We start from the raw sequence: 15,528 nt of genomic DNA on the forward strand, positions 1-15,528 counted from the left end.
ATTAAAATTTAAATAAGAGACAAAATTTTATGTTTTAGAATTTTTACACACTAAGTAACCTAAAATTAATAATAATAGAAACTAAAATATATTTCTCAAATACCATTCTTTTCTTAATATTATGGGCAGGCAACTCCAGCCATCTAACTGAGATATATTTATTTAGAATTCCATATATATAAAGATAAATTTGTGTCCATTTACTCATTTAATTGCCTTCATGGAGGCTAACATTCAGAATGGGAAATATTTACTTAAACAGAAGTAAATAATTTCTTACTTCATTTAAAAATAAGCACAGGACTAATACATTAGACCTTGTAAGGATTGTGATTAAATTAAATATTTTATTACCATAAAATATTGTTATTTTAAAGGGTGAAGTATTGCTTCTTTGCCCTTTATCTGAGACCAAAGGTAAATAATAAAGCAGACATATCTGAGTACTTTTAAAAGGACCTTTTGTAAACTTATTAAGAAACTGGATCTGAATCTACATTGAATAATTACTTCTGAAAGCCACTTAAATAATAAAGTAGTAACAAATTTGCATGTGGTTTATAAACTAAAGAGATTTTGTACTCTGTTTTTCTAATGTTAAGTTTCTAAGACTTTTTACACATTAATATTTTAATTGTCACATGGCACCATCTCAGGTAAGGCTAGTCTCCTGTCACTATACTTGGTATGCTCTCTTCATAACTGGCATAGTAGTATAATTGGCCTCTGCTCGCCCAGGCATTGTTGCTTGTTTGCTGAAGCAGTGTGTCAGTCTTTGACTTAAATTCTTTTAGGCAGTGATCCCGTTCTTCCACTGTGACCAAATATGTCTGACTACTGATCAAATTGTCTGTATTCGTTTCACCTTTCCCCCACTCTCTGTTAGGTTCTGAGCTCATGCCCAAAGCACTCTCCACCAGGATAGTGGGAGGCATTTGGTGGTTTTTCACACTTATCATCATTTCTTCGTATACCGCTAACCTAGCCGCCTTTCTGACGGTGGAACGCATGGAGTCGCCTATTGACTCTGCTGACGATTTAGCTAAGCAAACCAAGATAGAGTATGGAGCAGTTGAGGACGGCGCAACCATGACGTTTTTCAAGGTAAGCCTTAATTGCTCCTGAAACCTAACCACAAAAAAAAAAAAAATGCTTCCTCTTATTTATAAATGTAAGGATGTAGTTATGCTGTTATTTATATGGTAAAAATAACACATAGTAGTTTAAGAGACAAAGAGTTGTACAGCTAAGTATTTGCCTATCATGTCTAAACGTATCAACACTTGAAACAGTGAGAAGCCCAAGTGCTCTGATACTGTTTATTCCATATTTTAAAAGATTAAAAATGCTTTTCAGTGACATTTGTAACAGTTTACAAAGAACTTTTCTAAATCTTTTAAAAGAATTTTAATTTTGTTGCTGTAACAAATGTAATGTCTTAAATTTTTATGCTAAATATGTTTTGTTGATGTTTTTAAAGAAATACAGTTGACTTGTATCCTAATTGTTATTCCAGCCATATTGATTTTCTAGAATTTCCATTACTTAGCCTACAGGCTATTTTGATTTTTTTTTTAATATAGAAATCAGATACAAATGTAAATCTTACTTCTTACTTTTTTTCCTTACTGTACCGACAGATAAGTATTAGGGTTGCACCTTACTCTGCTTGTGAGAAGGATGCCCACTGGTATGTTTAGGTGGGTGGTTAGCATTGTTGGGAGGAGCTTATAAAAGCTCCTTTCTATCTTGCTGTGTTAATAGTTTCTGTTATGAGTGGGCTTGGCTTGAGTTAACATGTTTATTTTTTCCCCCTCAATGTTTAAATAACTGATATTGTTCATTAGTGCTTTAAAAGTTCTGGACCAATTAATTTTACATTAGCTTCTTTAGTTATTCAGTGAGCCTATTAGTCAAATCTCTGTTACTCTATAGAGCAGTTTTGCTTTGTTATTATCATCATCATTATATTATTATTATTATTATTATTATTATTATTATTATTACTTTTATTATTTTTACAGTCCAGTAGTTACCCGCCTCCCGGTCTGCCTCCCGGGCACCTTATTTTTCAGACAGTCTCTCACTGAAACTGGAGCTCCAGTTTTAGCTAGACAGGCTAGTTGGTGACTCCCTGGGACCCATCTGTCTCCACCTACCTCCCCGCATGACGCAGGTACAGAGGTATGCCATTGAGCGTAACTTTTATGTTCATGCTGGGGGTACTAGCTCAGGCCCCACGCCTTGCAAAGCAAGCACTTTACCCACTGAGCCATCTCCGGAGCCACTGAAAGACATTTTAGGAATGTGTTAATAAATACAAAGATAGCCATTTAATATTCACCTTTCCCTGAAATGTATAGGTTAATTACACCTGTAACCATAGTCTAAGGATTTATGTGTGAAACTTGGAAGCTGATTATACAAACCAAAGGTCCAGGGCCATGGTAGTGCACGCTTGAGGTCCCAATTGTTCTAGAGACAGAAGAGGATATTTGCTTGAGATATGGCTGGCATCAAAATGGTGACACCCTGAATGCAGGAGATCATCAGGTTGTTGGATTGTGTCCACTCCAGCCTGGCCAATCGCCTCTCTCAAAAAAGTATAGCTGAGTACTGACACTAGAGGGAAGCAGTGAGATCCCAGGAGAAAAAGCAGAGGACCACTACCATTTATTTATTATTCAAAGAAATAGTGATATGGTATGAGGCATTTGCAGTACAGTAAAGCATATTTATAAACACAATAGTCTCTTGTGAGGAATATCATATCTCTTATACTTTCATATTTCTAATTTATTTCAGCAGAAATGCATAAAAGCTGTGTGTGAGACTTCAGGAAAATGCTGTCTTAAATTAAAACTTTATTTAATAAATGTCTACATAAATACTGAAAAAAAGATTAAAATTAAATATATAGTATATTTCCTCATTGATAGTAAAGAAAAATTTTCACAAAGACAATAGTTTCAACTAGATTTTTTTCTTTGAAGAAAAAAGTGATACCTTTTTTGAAAACTGAATAACAGCAGATTCCAAATCCTATGCATATTCAAGGATGGAATATTGTATGCAACAATGTTTCCCATGCATGCCTTTTGTTCAGTTGAAATGAGGTAGATTATACACATTTCTGTGGGTGGCTTAATTGAGTTGTCTAATTGACTAGTAAATCCTAGTCCTCTTTATTTTCTCTTCATCTTTTAATTCCTGATTTTTCACCAGAAAATAACACAGCAAATAGGGAATTTCCACTTAGGTATTTAGCGCCCTTTATCCTTGCTTTGTAGTTTACCAAGTACGTGTTTTATAGATAGGAAATTTTTGAAAGTAATGACGAAGCCTTTCTGGTTCATTCATATGCAATCGATAGTTAAAGTATAAAATATAAAGTATAAAATGTTCCGCGTTATTAGATTCTTTTATCAAACATGCTTCAAGAACCTATTAAGGCCAGAGATAGCCCTACTCACTGTCTGGAATACTGCAGGTACTCTGTAATCAAGTAATTGCTTCCAAAGATCTAGACATTTCATTACAAATTCACAATGACATCATTATTACCTAAACCACAAGCATGCTAAGAATGAATTTTTCTTGAAAAACTATTACAAAACTGTACTAGCCTTGAACAGTAGAATTCTAAAGGAAATTAATTACATTTCATTTACCTGGCTACATATTGTTTTAAATTTTTATTTTTTCACTAAACTTATTTACTAGCTTAAATATTGGATTTCTACCTTGTATTTAATTAAAAATTATTTAATTATTCAAATGTATTAATCATATATCACTTAAACATTTAATTCAAAGTGGCAGTTTTGGGCTACATCAAATACAATTGTTCAATTTTCTAATTGTATGGAGTTATTACAAAATATTTTATTATGAAGTCTTTCTTTAATTGGAGACATTTTGTTACAAACATCAGTTGGAGAAATGGCTAAACATACATTGTTACTATCAAGTACTTAGTGGGTATTGAAATTTGGTGAGTCTTAATTATTCCTGTGTGAAAGGAACTCTTCGATCTGAATCTGTTTAATTATACAGATCAAATGTCCAACATAATGATTTGACAGGAGAAATGACTTATGTCTGTGCTCTAAGGACTTGGGGATTTATTTATTTTTTTTATTTTAAAACACTTTTGTTTCAAAGCCCCAACCCATTATCTGCAAAGCTCATGTTGAAGAACACAAAACTATTCAAACGTATAATTCTCTTTGTCTCCTCATACTGTTTTCCTTGTTTGAACTCACTCCCTTTCATGGCTATCGCTTCAGTGCTTTGTTGTCTCTTACCTCTTTTGTTTTCTACAGTGGCATGTGTGTCTAGCTTCACTCTGCCTTGCCACTGACTTTGCTGCCTACACTTTCATCTTTTATTTTTCTGACATTCACAAGGGGATGCCTTTCCTAGATCCAGAAATTGACATGAAGCAACTTTTCTATTTCCAGCAATACAGAAATCCTTTAGAGCTAAACTTCTGCAATGTATACAGGTTGAAATAACAAACTTACAAGGATAATTACTGAGCTAACAATTGCCTTATGTTGCTAACTGTATCACATGCTGAATTTTTAATGTCAAAACCAAAAGAAAAAATAGCTTACAGGAGCCACGAAGATTTTATTTTAGCTATTTTTTAAATGCTTTAAATATTCTAATTTCAATTTCATGTTTTGGCTTCTTAAACTACAAATATACTAGACATGGTATGTTTGTTTAAAACCTAGCAACAGAGAAATCAGAGTAGCCTGTGATCTTTCAGATATCAACAACCAGCCAGAGACTTTTGAAGTGTGGGCTATTTATATATAATATTAGTTTTTTTCTAAATTAAAATTTTGCTGGGCGGTGGTGACACATGCCTTTAATCCCAGCACTTGGGAGGCAGAAGCAGGCAGATTTCTGATTTCGAGGCCAGCCTGGTCTACAGAGTGAGTTCCAGGACAGCCAGGGCTACACAGAGAAACCCTGTCTCGAAAAACCAAAAAAAAAAAAAAAAAAAAAAAAAAAAAAATTAAATTTTTGCATATGAAAATAATATATTATTCTAAGAAGTATTGAAATACTAAAAAATTTCGATCATATTTTTCCTAATTTAACAAGCACCTACTGGTGTCTGATTGTGCTAAAGTTCTCAGTTTCAGAGACCTGTTTTAAAATACTGTAGTTTTATTAGATCAAGCATGAAGAAAGACCTCAAAACACCTAGCTTTGAGGGTAAGTTTTTGGTGCTGTGGAGACACAGGCAGTGTTGGGTCGCTACAGCAATGATTAATTCTATAACCAAAGACAATGTTGCTTTTGTTCATTGAGCTCTTGTGGATATTGGCTGAAGAAAAGTGTTCCCACTCTATCCTTCCACAGCTTTTGAATGGCACACAGTTTCTCTTGCAGCAATGGCAGCAATTTCTTAATCATGCTCTATAACTGTGGAATATCACCAAATATATCAGTACTTAGATAATGAAGAAGGTTGGAGTTTGGAGATGTTACCCAAATGCATCAAAATTAAATTGAAGCTGTTCCTTAAAAGATGATAATTCATATAGTAGAACTGCTACTAAGCAACAGTAGATTCTTCTCTTTATCAGTATAAAGATTAAGAGAATGAATATATAAATATGTTAGAAGATCAAAAAAATTAGCTACAGCCCATATGTTGTCTAGTCCCTTTAGAGAGGTAGATTTTTTTTTTTAATTTCTTGGTTTTCACAAACCTTTTTGAAAATAACCTGTTTATGTCGAATCCATGACTTGGGGTTCCAAATTTCACAGACTTGTTAAATTCAGCCTTTCTCAATTTCTGACCTAGCCACATTTACTACTATAGTATGTGCATCTGACCATGACAATATCAAAGGAAATTTCTGCTCTCTGTATATTTAAAAGATAAACTTTTGTCACGTAGTTTTCTTTTAGAAAATAGTGCAATTATATTTCAAATAGTTGTTACTAGTAGAAGATAGTGCAAGAGCCTATAATTGTAGAATCAGAGAGACTGAGTTGAGTTTCTGATTCTCCCACTATTGCTATACTTCTACCTGTCTCTTACAGGCCTGTTTGGAATGACAAACCCGTCATTTCTCATTATGTAAATTTTAACTATTGAATAAAATTGAGTAAAGTTATGTCAATAGTAAACACTTTGTACTGGAGATATCTCTATCTATCTATCTATCTATCTATCTATCTATCTATCTATAGATAGATAGATAGATAGATAGATAGATAGATAGATAGATAGATATAGATATAGATATGTTATAAGAAAAATTTAGAATGATCCTGCCTATGACTCTGCATTCCAATTTATGGACTCTTTAAGTTTGACCTTTCTGAAACTTCTGAGTTTGATACCTTTACTAATAGAGCTTGTCAAATAAGATATCTTTATCCATGGCCAACAATTAAGTAATGTGTAAGTATGGCTAAAAGTATTAGATGATATTTGCCTCACATAGTACTTCATTATTCTGATTTCTAGTGTATAAAGAAGGACAAATTATATAAGTGAAACAAAAAAATTTGTAGATGATTTTCTTAGAATCTTCTAGATGTCTAGGATAGTGTACTCTGAAATCATGCTTCATCAAGGTATAACTTGGTGATCTTTGGGGAGTTTTCTCTAAATCACTGATACAGAGAAATTTTGAATGATTTAATATAAAAATTTTCATATTAATTATTAATGGAGCAATTATTGTGATGCCTGTGCCTATTAGTATCACTATGTACCTTATGTTCCAAATAGGATGTAGCTGTTCAATTATAAGATATTACATTTTCATTCAATAAATATTTACTGAACATCAGGGATGTATTGTATATAAAGAGATGTCCTACACCTTTTAGTACTCACCAGAGAATGCCCCTTCTATCTGCTATGCATCAACTTTCTCATTGCTTTCGCCCTTAAAATAAGAGTCATTTCTGGACCATCTTTTACAGTTATATCTTAATGCTCACTACCCCAGTTTTGTCTCTAATATTTGCTACATTGTTACTAAAGTGACTTCAAGTTTTTTAAAATGGCCAAGTTCCATGTACTTTAACATAAGAATTTAGCATCTTGCAAGGTTTACAAAGCACTGTGGAGTCTGGTATTTTACTTTCTATCCATTTTTCTCACACTGGTTAAACACACACTTTTATATTTCTCCAATGTCTAAAGACCTGTTCTTTCATAGTCCTGCCTTACCAGCCCTGTTTAATATAGTCTTCTTATTTCCTAAGCCCTATTTATTCTCCCTTTATTTCTGAAATAATTTCTTTAGCTTTAGACTAGAAGATGTTCTTCCTCCTCCTCTTTCTCCTCCTCCTCCTCCTTCTTTCTTTGCTTCTTTTCATTTTCTCCTCCTCTGTCCTCCTCCTCCCTTGTCTTCTCCTCCTCCTTCTCCTCTTCTTTCCTTTTCCTCATTCTCATCTTTTCCCTCTTTTCTTCCTCCTCCTTGGGCTTACCCAATATTTTCATTCTAATGTTTACTAAATTATCCATCAACATACATTGTCTTGGTTTTCTCTTTTTGCCAATGTACTACTCACACACAGCAATGGAATAGGAGACTAAGGACTCTATCAGTTACTCTTGTGCTGTAGTCATCATCATTAGTACTGTGTCAATATTTGTCTTCTACTAGTTATTTTCATTATAATGTTTTTAAAAAAATGAAAATTCCTTAGTTGCTTTTAATGTGTTTTATTTAGCATATAAGTGAGGCAGATACCTAATATAATATTAAAGGAATTGGCTTCTTCTACAAAAGGATGACATTTGTTTTACAAACACAATTTTTGAGAATATTTTAACATTATCTTATTTTCACTTTAATGTATTTTTGAGCTAGTAAACTAACCAGAATCTTATACATGCTAGAATATTGTTCTTTGACTCAAAAATATTTTTGTTCCCTTGTGGTCTTTAAATGTATTTAATGGAGTCTTAGGACCTTAAGTATACCTTCAGTTCTTCTTACGATGTCTTCTGTATTTCTTGGCCATAGCCATTATTACTTTGGTCCAGATAGTCCTTGTCTGGGTATATAAGTCTTGTTTTTTAAGTTTGTGTCCTAAATAAACACGGTTAACATAATCTTTAATTGTAAATGTCTGAGGCCATATTGAGAAAAACTATAAAATTTCCATTGAGTAGAGACCCCAAAGATGATAACATCTTTTCTTAACCAAACTTCCAAGTTTATTCCCATTGAATCATCTGTAAATTCTCTTTGCAGTCTAGTCATTTATCTTTTTTAGTTTTTTTTCTATCTTTTAGTTCCATTTCCTAGATATTATGTATTTCAATATTTTGTCTGTTGTATTATATTCAGTTAAAGCCAACCCTTAGTACTTTGCACATTTTTATATTTTGTTTGTTTATATATTTTACTAGACTCAAAATACTATTGGTACATTTTCTATTTGCCAACTTGCCTTGATGCATTCTTTTAAAATATACCTGTAGGCTGGGGAAATGGCTCAGAGAACACTTAATCTCCAAGCAGAAGACCATGAGTTTAAACTCCCAGTAACTTCTTTAATTGGAAAGCACAGCTTCAGCACTTAAACCCCAGCACTGGGGGAAAAGCTGAGGAGATACTAACAAATAACTGGTCAGTGTGTATAGAGAAAGAAGGAAGTTCAAAATCTGTGAGAGAGTGTGTCTAAAGGAAATAAAGCAGAAAGTAAAAGAGAGGATCATTTGTTGTACTGCTCTGCCTTATACATTCTTATGATTGCATGCACACATACACACACACACACACACAGAGGGAGAGAGAGAGAGAGAGAGAGAGAGAGAGAGAGAGAGAGAGAGAGAGAGAGAGAATAAAATATTTCCCTTGTTTGGATAGACTTCAGTAGGTTTTAGCCTCCTCCAATGACTTCTTTCTTTTGTTATCTGTTTCTACTTTAGTAATTTTGTACAGTTATTCATGAGTGAAATGAAATAAATGTAGCCACTGATGAAAAACTTGTGACAAATAGTTGAGTTAAATGCATTTTTAAAATTACTTTTGTCACTTAATTTTTTTTTTTTTTGCTTTTCTGTATATAAATAGACTTACTTTTTAACCAAATGGTTAGTATCCTATAGCATTTCTATTTTGAAAGTCAATTTATTTGAAAATGTACATTAAGAACATAAGTGTTCAAGCTGGCTAAAAATTTTTCTGGAGCAAAACATAGCTACTGTTGTATCTAGCAACAGTAGTCTTTCTTTTCCTTCTCCTTCATTCTCACTCCCCCTTTATTTTTCCTTACTCCTTTTCTGCCTTCCCCCTTTCTCTTCCTCTTTAGAAAAACTTGAATTACATTATAAGTCTCTGTTTATAAATATTCACAAATAAGAACTTATCATCAGGGTTATTTTTTAAAAGGAGAAAACTGAAACGTGAGTAGCTTGCATATAGACAGTCTAAGTCATGAACACTGGAAGAGCAATTAAAAGCTTAAGGCAATACAGTAACAGTGGTAACAATGGAATACTGTTGTAACCATCATCACTTACGACATTTTGACTAATCTCAACTACTGTTCTTCATCCTTTGTGGTGCTGGAGTGCACCATTTACACCCTACCACCACATACCAATATTTTATATTAATTTTAAAACACTTTTTATTAGTTTATTTACTTGTTTTGGCTTTTGTGCAAATGCTTATGTGTGTTTATGATTTTTCACATGCCCTGTTTACATGTAGAGGATGTCTAATAAATGACTTTTTAAGAATTAAGTTCTCTCTTTTCATCCTGTGAGTCACAGAGATCTAACTCCGTGCTTTGCTCAAATTGGAGTTTTAAATATTTAATTTGTGTCAGTTGGGCATATACAGCCATCACATGCTTTCTATGATTTGTCATCTGTACTCATCAATTCGGTGATCTCCCCGAATTAAATTACACTGAGGGTTTGAAACACGAGTAGCTTGCATATTTCTGCAGTAATCATTTAAGTGCTTAAAGAATATTTGTAAGAGGAACTTTTATTCATCTGATCTAATTGTCTCAGAGGCTTACTGCAGGATAAGCTCACCCTTTCTAGTTCTTTCTAAACTCTGGATGACAGGATCAACTCAGCTGTTCTGTCTCTATCTCCTCTCCAAGCTAACTGACTCAATTGGGCCTCTCTCAGCTTCTCAATAAATAGCTCTGCTTGGCCTTAAACTAACTCTGACAATTTGTTCTAACCTGCTGGATCCTTCTTATTCTCTGGATTCGACTGCCTCTGGTGACCTGTACTGAAGGTCATGAACTCATGAATGATTCTCAACTCACATAAGTGCTCTGCACAGAACTGACTGATTCTCTCCTGGCATTGCTCTTAAATAGCTTCTCTTTCCATGAGAGGTGAGTGTATCATGCCTCTGATTCATTCTGTCAAATCTTTCTGTAATTTGTCACTTTGTCTACCTTTCAATTAGATGTCACTTTCTTTTTTTCTCTCTTTTTTATTAAATATTTTCTTTATTTACATTTCAAATGTTATCCCCTTTCCCTATTTTCCCCTGGAATTTCCCTATCCCAACCCACCTCCCACTGCTACTATGAGGGTGTTCCCTCTCATAGGTGTTTCCCCCCTTCACTCCAGCCTCCCTGCCTTGGCAATTTCTTACACCGGGGCATCGAGTCTTCACAGGACCAAGCGTCTCTCCTCCCACTGATGTCTGACAATGCCAACCTCTGCTACATATGAGGCTGAAGCCAGGAGTCTCTCCATGTGTACTCTTTTGTTGGATGTTTGGTCCTTGGGAGCTCTGGGGGGTTCTGTTTGGATGATATTGTTGTTCTTTCTATGGGGTTGCAAACCCCTTCAGCTCCTTCAGTCCTCCAAAGGAGTTCTCAAACTTCTTCATTTGGGACCCCGTGCTCAGTCCAATGGTTGGCTGCGAGCATCCACCTCTGTATTTGTCAGAAGCCACTCTGTGAAAGCCTCTCAGGACTTAGCTATAATCAGGCTCCTGTCAACAATCACTTCTTGGCATCCACAATATTGTCTGGTATATGGGATAGATCCCCAAGTGGGGCAGTCTCTGGATGGCCTTCAGTCTCAGTTCACATCACTTTCAAATATGTCTGCTTTCTTTTACAAACTAACCTTACTTATATTGTTTAGGATTATATTCTATATTCCATTCTGTATTCCATTATATGTCCATATTCCAGCCAAAGCAGCCATGTTTCTAGGTCAAAATTCTTCTACAGATATATTTTCCTAATTTCTAAAGGAACATAAGTAAATTTTGAATTTAGAGACAGACATAAAATGGTTTTATCTAACAACATGTGCCTAATTAATACTTAGATTTATAAAAAATATATCTCCAGTCCTAATTATTTTCAAATAAGAATATTACTTTTGTTCAACTTATTATAATAACATTATAAAAACGGTTATATTTGCTATAAAAGGCTCAATGATTATGTATTAGCACTTGAATAGAATATAGGCCATGCTTTCTTGTATGCACATACTTGCTATGATTACTCAGGGTCTCTATATTTTCTGTCATTGTGCAGAAAACATTATTCAACAGTAGAATTATTAGAAATTCTTTATGACACTTCACTAAGTGCAGAGATGATTTCTTTCAGCAAATGACACTGAAAGAAATGAGAGTAACATTATTGATTAAGATGCTTTAGCCTGTGGAGTTCTTTGTTTCAGATCATTGTCATGCATTACTAGCTATTTTAGGATGAGTAATTAAATTCACTTTTCTTATAGGTACACAAGGCAAAAGCAAACTTCATCACATGAGTGATACTGTGTGTTTTCCTAGAAATCTATATGAAATGGAGATATATTAGATGATTTCCAGAGGACTTAGAGGAAGTGATTAAAAGATTAATATGAGCTAAAGACAGTGTACACATATCGATTTATCAAAGAATACAGTTTTAAAATAAAAGATGATACCCTTTGTAAGAAAATGGAAGAAATACAATTATTGAAATTAAAGGGGCAATGTTAATTCCCATGTGGATTTATCATGAGTTAGGATTTGAAAGGGAGAGTTCAGATGCAGACTTGTTCAGCTTCTCCCATTTGCACTACAGTGCAGTTCAGGGAACTACTTCCACACCTTTCTCTGTTGTAGGAATAATAAGACCAATTTAACTGATGGGTCAATTACCACACATTCCTAACTGTTCTTCCTTTTCCTCAGTTGAGAATTTCTTAACATCTCTTTTCAAATATAAACAATTTCTGTGTCAGACATTGAATTCTCTTCCAGTGTAATCACTTGAAAACCTAACATGTTCAGGCTTCCAAAACCCTAAACTATTCGACAAACTTTTGAAGGTAATGAACTCATAAATAACTAAATATTTTGAAATTCTATGAATTTATTTTTATGTTCACATATTTACATAAATAAAACAATTTAAATATTTTATATGTTTGAGCACAGAGTCATTGGAGCAGTTGTGTTAGCTTACTTAGTACTATAACTGAAATATTTATATCCCTATGTGGTTTTCATTTTCAACAAAATGTACCTAATTTAAGATTTTTGTAGTCATATGCTTTCTCTGATGCTCAAACATTATTATTGCTTTGTTAATTGCACAGAAGTATTGGTTATAGACAATGCATTAAAGGTAACATTAAGACACAATATGCTAATAAAAATAGTTTTGAGAGTTTTAAACCAATGTTGCAGTCTTATTTACTAACGTCTGCTATAATTTTCATTTAAATTAGTTCTCCTTGAAATAATGTTAAAACCAATTCTCTACTATGCATTTTGTTGTATTTCCATAAAAAGGAATTATTTTTACGCAAGGAGAATGTCTCCCTCCCTCTTTTCTTCTCTAACACACAACTTATTGTATATGAGCCTGATCCTATGTTTATTACAGGGATTTACTACATTCCCATTGCAAGAAATAAAATGGTGCCTTTGAGTAAAGCTGCTTCATCAGACACCAGTTTAGCATGCCAAGTTAAAGCCATCAATGGAGAAGCAGCAGATGTGAAGGCTACTTGGCATCAAAGCATATGAGTCAAAGACTTTCCTATGGGAAAGAAAGTGCTTCATTACACTTTATCTATAGTGAGAACATTCGTTCTATCAAGCTGTCTGGAAATTAGAATATGATGGGTTTTATTGCCTGGCTGTGCCAGAGAGCATTCAATAGTTAAAAAGAGAGCCATAACGCCATTTTGGGAATTACAAGAAGTGATTTGACTGTTAGTGTATTTAAACTTGGAAGAGCAGCAACTTTTAGCTTAAAAGGTAACTTCTGTAAAATATCTGGAGGACAGAAGTTTAATCCCTTCCTAACTGTTACATTTGCAGTGTGTACTAATGCAGCTTTGGGACACTTTAATTGAAGAAAAAAGTTATGTGTTCGACTGAAGTGTAAAATCTGCTAAGCAGTGTTTTAATTGGCTTGGAAGGCAAGTGCCTGATGTGGCAGCAATAGCAGGGTGCAGTATGGTTCTCTCCCACCCTGGCACTCCCTTCTTCACTCAGTGTAACAAACTTTCCTGCTGTTTGTCAAGTTGGGAGGGCAGCATAAATAAGGTGTCAAACCTCATCAATCTTAAGAGCCAAGGCCCTACAGGGACTGAGAAAATTCTAAAGTCAGTTAGTATATTTACTTGGAACTGGAACGTCACGTGCTGGATAATATATAATAGTTTTCAATGTGAGAGTTTATAACCAACAAAGAGCATTTTGAAAGAAATATAAACAGGATATATTTTTGGAAACAAGAGATAAATTGAGATAACAGTTATTGTAAAAGCTATAATGTATATTTCTTATATAAAAATAGGTAAAATGTAAATTCCTCATGTTATACAAATTTGTGAATAAAAACATAGAGTTTTGGAAAAAACTTTTAAAAAGAACCTGATTTCAGTTTGAATAAATTGTATTTACTACTACTGTCCTTGGTCACTCTGATTTTCCTTTTACTTTGTTCCTTAATTTCTTTGTTTCTGTCTGTCTTCCTTATTTACTTTTTTCTTTGTTTTGTTTTGTTTTGTCTTTTTCTTGGAGTGAGTTCAACAGAGTATTTTATCATATAGTGTTCTTATTGTCAGTCTATTAATTATAAGGTGAATTTCCTGAAATTATTCTTAATTAAGAATTTCCTGGATAGTCAGTGCTCTTTGTTTTGGAGGCATTTTTTTTCTTTCTGCAGGAGAAATATATATATATATTTTCTATATATTTCTATATATATAGAATATATATAAATATATCTCTCTCTATATATATATATTATATATATGTGTATATATAGAAATCTATATCTCTATATATATCTATATATAAATATATAAAATAACTCTCAGATTTGGCCAACTGAATTTTTATGAATCAATCATGTGCATTTATAGGTATATATGTATGACTGTGTGTGTGAGAGAAAGAGAAAGACAGAGACAGAGAAAAAGATAGAGACATAGAGAGGAAGTGGAAGCAGATCATGTAACAGCCAGTGTAATGCATCTCATTGCAGGTGTCTTCTGCAATTGCTCTCCACTTTATTTTTTTGGAACTATATCTTTCTTTCACCCTGCAGCTTATGTATTTAGCCACACTAGCTGATTAAGAAGCTTCAATGACCTCTCTGTTTCTGCCTCCTTGCCACTGGGTTCACAGGTGCCTGTGGGTACAAGTAGTTTCTCACATACACACTGGGGTCCAAAACTCTAGACTTTTGTGCTGTGCAAAAGCCACATTACAAACTGATTCAACTCCAGACTCTAAAAATTTTATTTGATAGGATTTTCTGTACTTTCTTCAAAGATAAATTAGTACTAATATTACTTTGTTCTATCTTTTTTTTTTATTTAGAACAACTTCATATATTTCAGATCTGTAATAATGAAATCTTTTGTAAGCTTTTTTTTTTTTTTTAATCATGAAAAATCAGAGGTAGGGGAGACGGCTCAGCCAGTAAAGCCACTACCAAGTCGGATGACCTGAATTAGATACTGGGTGTCACAAGGTGGAAAGAGAACTAACTGGCTTCCTCCACAAGTTGTCCACTGACTCCACAAGGACATCCTGGCACATAACCACCAGGAGCCAGTGAGGGATGAGTGTCCTGACAAGCAAAGGCAGATGTCTCCACCACTTTCCAGTCAGGAACTGAGTCATTCCCCAGGCTCTGCTCAGGTCTCAGGTAGGCTGGCTCTCTGCTGTCAGGAATTACTCCCAACAAAGTGCCCTCTTCCTGGCTGGTGGATGGCTCTTCCCTTTCTGAGAGGTTCTGTAGCTCTGGGCTCTGCTGCTCCAGGCTGGCCTGGCCTCTGCGGAGAGACTCCAGAGTCCTATTTGATAGGTGCTCTTGAGACAAATGCATGTGATCCCATTTCTCCTCTGGGGCTTCATCCTTCCCAACACTGGGATCCTGAAGGAGGTATGCCTGTCCGTGGGAGTAGATTATGGACCACTTGTGGGATTTCCCTTCCCTCAGCATCTTTTCCAGGTCTTTGCAGCTCTTCACTCCACTCTCCTTCACTAAGGCCTGAAACTCTGGTGGCATGCAGAT

At 34.3% G+C, this 15,528-nt stretch overlaps 1 protein-coding gene across 5 annotated transcripts in view; it reads left to right on the forward strand.

Moving 5' to 3' along the window:
* Grik2 (glutamate ionotropic receptor kainate type subunit 2) overlaps positions 1–15,528 on the forward strand; it is a 630,456-nt gene that overhangs the window by 502,023 nt on the left and 112,905 nt on the right. For all 5 annotated transcript variants that reach the window (XM_034524652.2, XM_076917171.1, XM_076917172.1 and 2 more), the window contains exon 14: positions 887–1,104. In XM_034524652.2, the coding sequence (XP_034380543.1) occupies positions 887–1,104 (218 nt within the window). The remainder of the gene's footprint in view (positions 1–886; positions 1,105–15,528) is intronic.

This window comes from Arvicanthis niloticus, chromosome 20 (genome assembly GCF_011762505.2).
Source record: "Arvicanthis niloticus isolate mArvNil1 chromosome 20, mArvNil1.pat.X, whole genome shotgun sequence".
Lineage (NCBI taxonomy): Eukaryota > Metazoa > Chordata > Mammalia > Rodentia > Muridae > Arvicanthis > Arvicanthis niloticus.